The 8812-nt window shown below is 36.0% G+C and overlaps 1 protein-coding gene across 1 annotated transcript in view; it reads right to left on the bottom strand.

Annotated features, from left to right (window-relative positions):
• Nucleotides 1–4970: 4970 nt before the first annotated feature.
• Nucleotides 4971–8812, bottom strand: part of LOC125680853 (probable G-protein coupled receptor 139) — a 33119-nt gene continuing 29277 nt past the window's right edge. The window contains exon 2 of the mRNA XM_048920640.2: nt 4971–8389. Within this exon, the coding sequence (XP_048776597.2) occupies nt 7144–8389 (1246 nt within the window). The 3' untranslated portion in view covers nt 4971–7143. The remainder of the gene's footprint in view (nt 8390–8812) is intronic.

The following is an 8812-nucleotide window of genomic DNA, read 5'->3' as shown; positions in this document are numbered from 1 at the left end:
AACCACTGAACTACCGCGACCGCCCCAACCACTGAACTACCGCGAGCGTCCCAACCACTGAACTACCGCGACCGATTCAAAGATAATTAATTTCTCTGTTATAATGTTCCAGTTTCTAAACTAATGCAAAATTCGTGTATTCATTGATATCATAACAAAACAAACAAACTGGGAAGAAGAGGGACTCCAGATTCATAATTAGGTATGCACGGTTAAAGAAAAATATGAGCAAAGCAACAGTTCTATCAAATTCCACGGATAGCTTCTGTAAATGTTGTAACTTCATCTCCTCATCTTTGACATCCATTTTCTATTTGAATGACGCATTCAAAGTATAAAAACATTATAGGACACAGCTTCGCAAGATAATGTGATATTTTAGAAATTACATTGAATAAAAATCGAATTACGTAATTTGATTTTTGATCGAGTACCATGCATTCAATAATGGGTTAAATTAAAAGCATCTATGGAAAGATGCAAATCGACTTACATTATTTGCATTCACCATGTGTCAATGATGTTTATTATGAATAAAAAGCCCCATAAAACTAATAAAATACGTCATTAAAGAAAACATTTGTAAGGATTCGTCTGAATGGCATTTTGTTCGAGAAAAGACTACCATGGCAGTGTCGATATGTTTTAATGTGACGTAAGCAGTCACGGCAATAGGCAGATGGTGAAGAGATCTACACGTTTTCAAACTGCGATATTCAGTGTTGTAGGAATATTGCTGATAACAAATATCAGACTGTTAACAGCGAATTGAAGTGACGTAAAATTACTTCCCATTTGCAACAGGAATGTTCTATCTAAGTAGAAATCAACGCATAATGAATTTCTTTGGACAAGACATTATAACATAAAAGTAATGATTGAAAACAACAAATCGTGTTATGGCTTTAAAGGGGCATGGGCACTATGTAAGCTGAAAATTTCATTTCTCCATTCTTAATGTGTAGAATGCTTAACCAAGGTATTTCCATTGGTCGACAGTTTGAATGTTAGTTGGCGAGGTACAAGGGAGTTACAGGGCTCACAATCCTTTGTTATGTAAACAAGGCTCGTGCCATGTTTTATGCCCTTTACAAAGAAGAGGGGCATATTGCTTTGCACCTGTTGGTCGGTAGACCACATCTTGTCTGCTTTTGAGAACCATTCACATGATCGTAATGATATTTCATCTATGGGGGTTGGTTATGAGTAGAAGAGGACCCCTATTGTTTTTCAGGTCAACAGATCAAGGGTCAATCTACTCTGGACATAGGAAAACATTGTCCGCTCAATATCTTGAGAACCCTTTGCTTGACAGACATCAAACTTGGTACACCGGTACATCCTAAGGAGCAGATGACCCCTATTGATTTTGAGGTCACATGGTCAAAGGTCAAACTGGACATAGGGATATACTGACCACTCAATGTCTAGAGAACCCTTTGCTTGATAGACATCAAACTTGGTACATTGGTACATATTCAGAAGAATATTACCCCTATTGGTTTTGAGGTCACATGGTCAAAGGTCAGACTGGACATAGGGATATACTGTCCGCTCAATATCTTTAGATCCCTTTGCTTGACAGACATCAAACTTGGTACACTGGTACATATTCAGAAGAATATTACCCCTATTGGTTTTGAGGTTACATGGTCAAAGGTCAGACTGGACATAGGGATACACTGTCCGCTCAATATCTTTAGATCCCTTTGCTTGACAGACATCAAACTTGGTACACCTTTAGGAGAATATGACCCTATTGATTTTGAGGTCACATGGTCAAAGATCAAACTGGACATAGGAAGACATTGCCCGCTCAATATATTGGGAACCCTTTCCTTGACAGACATCAAACTTGGTACACTGGTACATTGTCAAGAGAATATGACCCCTATTGATTTTGAGATCACATGGTCAAGGTTTAAACTGGACATAATAACATATTGTTTCCTATATTTTAAGAAGTAGTTGCTTGATTGACACCAAACTTTGTACACTGGTACAGTATAAGGAATAGATGACCATTATTGATTTTTAGGTCATATGGTCAATTAACATAAGAAGATAATGTCTGCTCAATATTTTGAATTGGTGAATCTACTATCAAATGATGCATGTGTATAACCCTTTTCAATTTTGCACCGAGGGGGGGGGGATATATGTTTTATAAACATCTCGTTTGTAAACATGGGTTAAAATTTTCGTTTAAAGCAGTATTTTCAATTAACAAGATTATTTATTCTAACAGTTAAAAAGTTTTCAGCGTTTCGCACATTTCATTTCGTTTTAAACATGCTATTTTCTATTAAGCAATCTATATGTAAACAAAACTATGGCACGAGTCTTGGTTTACATAACAAAGAATTGTGAGTGATATCTTTCACTTGTAACTCAGCAACTGATATTCAAATATTGGTTGATCATTAGAAATACTATAGTTAAGCATTTTAGACAATACAAATGGAAAAAATAGAATTTGAAAATTTTCAGCTGAAATCGCATCCATGCCTCATTAAAGGGTCATGGATACAGTTTGAGCTGAAAATTTTCATATTTTATTTTTCCATTCACAATTCATTGTTAAGTGAACAAGGTTTGTGTCATGCCTTTGTATACATAGGTTAAATATAGTAGTAAAACTTTCGTTTAAAGCAGGTTTTTCAAATTACACTTTTTTGTAAACATTGCCAATAAACGTCGCGGTGGTCTTATGTTAGAGCGTTCGCCCCGCATGCGAAGGGCCGGGGTTCGAATCCCGGGCACGACAGACCTAAGTCGTTAAAACAGGTAGTGACAGTTCCACTGCCAAACGCTCGGCATCAGGTGTGAATGTCACGGGTCCTCGGAGATTACCTTAACAAGAGTACCGCAAACGGTACAATATACGCCCGTCGGTAGGACAGTGAAATTCAACCTGGAAGCATATTGTGCACTCTGAATTGATACAACAGATATTCTGAATAAAAAAGCCTTAAAGAGGGTCATGGTGCACCAATCCATCTGACATGTGAACTGATATTATGTATTTCTTAAGAGTAAGGCTGAAACAAAATGTCGGTGCAATATTTATCTATGATGATAAAAAGTCCAGGAAACCATAAGATCTACTTTTAGCCTTAAAGTAGGTCATGGTGCACCAATTAAGTTGAAATATTTAAAATGTGAGCTCTAATTATGTATTTCTCTGAAAAAGGAGGTTGTGACTAAATTTCAGAGCAAATACCAATACCTGTGACCTTACCAAAAAACATCTGAAAAACTGTTTGACCTACTTCTACCCCTAAAGTACCATAGGTCATAGTGCGCCAATCCAGCTGAAATGTTAACTGCACTTGTCTTCCTCCGAGAGGAAGCCTTTGACTAAATATCAAGGCAATATTTGTATCTATCATGAAAACAAGCATTCTGAGAGTATTGCATGACAATACATAGTTTCCTACCGGTTGCAAAAATTACTGTACCACAACAGTATTCAAAGTTCATTATGTACGTTATGGTAAAAGGGAAAATTGGGGAACCAGGATAGGAATGGTTGGAAATCAACTACGATTCGAGTAGAGACTAGACCAGGAAAAAAAGCAAATTCATAATTAGATTTAGGTCTTCAACCAGGTCAATAAACTGTGACATGTAGGTGATCATGAATAATTTAGCTACATTGTTGTATTACTATCCTAGAAGTTTTAAATGAGTATAGTACTCTTATATACTGAGATAAGAAACTTGGATGTAGACTAACAATTCATGCTATTTTTATAAGTCCAAGGGCCATAACTTAATGACAAATCAGCGGACCGAGACGAAATTCAAACTTGATCTGTATCTTGTTATGGCAAAGCAATGTATCAAATATCAAATGAATATCTGCAAGCACAACAAAGAAGTTCGGAAAATTGATAATTCATGCTATTTTTCTAAGTCCAAGGGCCATGACTAAATGAAAAATCAACAGACCGAGACGAAATTCGAACTTGATATGTAACTTGTTATGCCAAAGCAACATACCAAATACAAAATAAATATGTGCAAGAACAGAGAAAAAAGTGAGGAAAACTGGACTGACTGACAGACGAACGGAGCACAAACCTAAAGTTCCCTTCGATTTCGTAGGAGACTAAAACGCCCGGAGAACTGTCTGACCTATTTTTAGCCCAAACATAGGTCAAGGATAGACCAATCCAGCTGAAATGCAAACTGAACTTGTATTCCTCTGAGAGGATGCCTTTAACTAAATAGCCGGGCAATATCTGTATCCGTAATGAAAAAAACACCCTGGAAAACTGCCTATTTTTTCCAAAAAGTAGGTCAAGGATGAACCAATCCAGCTGAAATGCAAACTAAACTTGTATTCCTTCAAGAGGAAGCCTTTGGCTAAATGTCAGGGCAATATCTGTATCCATAATGACAAAAAAGCCTGGAAAACTGTTTGAACTACTTTTAATTCTAATGTACATGTAGGTCACAGACGGACCAATCCAGCTGAAATGCAAACTGAACTTGTATTCCTCTGAAAGGAAGCTTATGTGTAAATTTCAGGGCAATATCTATCTGTAATGAAACAAGAGCACCGCCAACGTGGCATAATACGCCCGTAGATTTTGCTCAAGGAAAACATATTTTAGTGGGATTCATATTTTAGTGAAGTTAGCACTGTCCTCTGTGAGCTAATTCATTATCATGGTGATCAAATATACCAAGTTATAATATCCAGGAGCTTACGGTTCGGTTTGTATCCTGCCCACCTTTTTTGTACAGCTTTACACTGATAACTTTGATTTTTAGCATTAGATATGGCCGAGTGATCGTTGTTTGTAAACACCGATTTAAAACCAAATAAGTCTGGTTAAAATAGGTGAAATAATGCATGGCATGTAGAGCCTCATAAATATATGCATACAACAGTGTTTTACAAGGGGGTCAGAATTTGTCGAAATTCGGACCATACAACTTTGATAAATAGAAAACACGTGTTTGCACATAAATTGTTTGTGTTTTATTTCAATAATATATTCAATATAATTGTATAACAATGCAAAACAAATACCAAAATACAATACAACAATGATCTCGTTATACAGTGACTGTAGAAGACGGTGTAAGATTGATTTCAACAATGAGCATATTGGCTTCATACAATAACATCACAGTACAGGGTGTAGAACGTAACAGCGCCTGTTGAACAGTACAATATATATGTCATACAGAACAATATGCAAATTTGTACAAAACTTTTCATATACATACATTAAACTTATGAACTGTATGGTTCATGGTAATAAACAGTACAATACAATCTGATCAAAATAAGCACCTTGAGGTGTGGTCGAGGGGACGGGAGAGGGGCTTCCGTTTTATTATCACTGGAGGGTGTTTTCTCTCCAGAAACGAGTATAAAGTATTCACGGGATTTTTATTTTAAAAATGCCAGGTTTTACGAACAATACAGTTTCTGTGATGGTATATTTTGAATTAAGGTGGAAACCATTACATTGGAACAGAAATATAGAATGTTAATATACTGTTTAAGATTTTAAAATGATAGGAATTAGTCATTTAAAGTTGAGTATCATTTTATTCGGGGTTTGTCAATTATTTGATAAAGTGAAAAAATATACTTAAAGAAATATTTCTCCAAGTATCACTTTCAACAAATGTTACAAAATTATGTTAACTGGGAAAATATCTTTATAAGTATTTAATTCAAAAGCAGAAAATTAATATATTATATGATTTAGAAAATTATTCTCATTATTATTATTACTGATTCTTTGCTTTTATTTCATGTCATTCATGATTAGAAAATTTTATTTTCCCCCTCGTTTTACGTTGACTATATTGGTTTGTATTCCATATATGTCGCGCAGAAAATGATTAATATGCATTTTTGTACAGACTGTTTCGTGTATATACATTAAGTCTGTGAACAATAATGGTTTATGGTAATAAACAATACGACGTATCACTAATGATGATTAAAAAGCTCTGAAAATCAATGGAATCTAATGCTTCCTTCTGCAGTAAAGATCACACTTACTCTCTATCCCAAAATAAGCTGTTTGTAAATTAATGAGGACATGTAATCACGCACCAATTACTAAGTTTATGACTATTAATATAATACTGGTATTTTCCGATAATTACGTTGTGAAGTTGCAGAAGAATTGAACTAATTTTACAACGGGGGTTGGGTTGTTTTCAATTAGACATTGTTCTGGTAATGTTTTGAAAATATATTATACGAACACGTAACAGAAACGTAAAATCCTGTGTTTAATTACTACATGTAATTATATAAATCAAATATGATGGCATGATTTTGCTGGAAATTCTCAAAACGACGTTGTAAGAGCCGTGCATATCCACAGACGGATTATTTCACGCCTGTACAAAGTGATTACGTCTGACAGGGTCGTCCTGGGGTTGAATGACGTCGACAGGATCGACAAAATGTGATTTCTATGTAAATTTGAAGACATGTTCCGTTTTCGGATAAATTGCGATACACCCTTTACCGCTCGAAATTGTTTGATGTCGAAGAGAATGTTACGAAGAACAGTACGTCGTTGAATGTCCGAGCTTCGGAGTTGTGAAATAATAATATAAGGGTGCCTGTAAGGGACGGAATATTCCTTGTATGGTCATCGAGGAATTTTTAACTGCACAATCTTATGAAGAATCCATTTCACAGGTTGTGGTTATTCCATCAGTGAAGCACCATACATAATGATTCAGCAAGACTAAGTTAAAAATGATTTTATTTGTATTTCACGCAGTGTGGATTTCCTTCGTCAAATCAATATCTAACGCTGCTTTGGTCACTACAGCTCTTTTACCAATCGAACACGCTTGGGAAATTTTTAGACAATTATCTGTATCTTGAACACTAATGCAATACCATGTTTAAAAGTGTACAGATTAATTGTATTTCCATTAAGTTTAATATTTGTAAACAATTTAGCATTAATAATTTTGTTTTCGTTTCTTTTCCGTGTTAGCTATATGCTTAGCTGCAGTTCTGCAGCTACTATATGCTATGAACCTGTTTCATTCGCAGAAAATAGTAAATCATGTCCAACAAAGGAGACATCTTAACTTTACAACAATTGGATAACATTCTTCGCCGTCCGTTCGATGGTTTCGTTATTATAACGCCGTGACTTGATTTGTAACCCCTTCATTGTTGGAGGAGTCTGCCTCTTTGTTGTGGATACAGCCTCCGGAAGCATTACCGTTATATCCACCAGAGCAGTAAATATGCTGGCTATGATCCGAAATGTTTGAAATCCTGCACACAATTCGTAGCACAATGGAACGAAATTTGTGTCCTGTGGCACAATACAGAAAGAAATTAATGGAATGATTAAGGTACATTAACAACTCCGCTGTTGTCCTAACCAACCAGAGTTTGGCCATTTCTTTTGGGTTGTTTCCCACTTGGTAGCTGGCGATCATAACGACATTCATTGGTAAAGTCGTCACACAGAAGGTGAACGAAATTGTTAACAACATGATGGTTAATTTAGAGCTCTTGTTTTTTGAGCGCCTCTTCAACTCGATTTTGTTCAAAGGAACTTGCTGCATGGATTTGCGACTGTGAGTGGCAATGAGCACTTGTCGTATGATTAGAATATTAAAAAGTGAAATTGCGATCACTGGAATGGTAGAGTATAATATCGCATCGATCCAAGGCCACACCTTTCTTACTAGGAATTCATAATTGGCCAGACCATCGCATTGTGGTTTTCCTTGAGCAGTATCGTTCCGTATTCCAATGGTCCATATTAGGTGCAAATTGATAAGGATGAAAATAATAGCCAATAGAATAACTGTTTTTCTGGCTCGTTCCCTGCTACACCAACGTGAGGCTTGAAGAGCATGGCACACAACAATATATCTCTCTGCAGTGACAGTCAGAACCAACCACGCAGAAAACTGACTAGAACTGTAGGTTAATAAATTCACAATCTTACACATGAAATCTGATACATTTTGGAAGTCATTGTCAAGAATCTCCCCTATCCATAATCGAAATAGACCAGCGAACAATACAATGAGGTCTGCAATTGATAACGCGGCAAGGAAGTGATTTGTTGAATGTCGCGCCATGGACTTGTGACGTAATATGAAAAATGACATCACATTACCAACGAGACCGATGAGCATCAGGAAAGGAGGTACGTAACGTCGTAAGAATCGATGGATTTGATATTCTTCATAATCTTCCACTGAATCCTGTGGCTGGACTGAATCAGAAATAATTCCAGATATTTGGTTGAGAAGTTCCTCCTCCGACTTGTTGTAAAGGTGGATGAACATCTCCAGTCGCGATATAGCTACCGTCACATTTGGATTCTGATTATTGAGCAAGGTCTTCAACCAGGAAAGATTGCTAAAAGTCAATAAAGGCAGTGATTAGAACTACATAATTTAAATTCTTGATATACAAATTATGGTCAGGTATAATTTGGCTGTAAGGTATATATTTTCCATCTGCAAATATATGTACTATATAGACAAATATCAAAATGAATATAAATTGCTAATTCACAATTGTGTTGATTTATTAAATTCGAATGTCCAACACTCTGAAAACTACACATTTCTCTCATTACAAAGTTGGTAAACATTTCACTTATTTGGGAACGTTATGATTTGCTGTGTACTCTACATATATGGAAACATGTAAGGTCATTCAATGTGTACACACAAGCCTTTCATTGCTGGATTAAATGAATTCAGAAATATTTTTCGCAAAGGGGGTTATTTGAGAAAATGAAGTCTAAAAACAAGAGGCCCACAGGCCTCATCGGTC

Source organism: Ostrea edulis, chromosome 1 (assembly GCF_947568905.1).
Source record: "Ostrea edulis chromosome 1, xbOstEdul1.1, whole genome shotgun sequence".
NCBI lineage: Eukaryota > Metazoa > Mollusca > Bivalvia > Ostreida > Ostreidae > Ostrea > Ostrea edulis.
The sequence above is the reverse complement of the archived record's forward strand: the minus strand, read 5'-3'. Positions and strand labels throughout refer to the sequence as shown.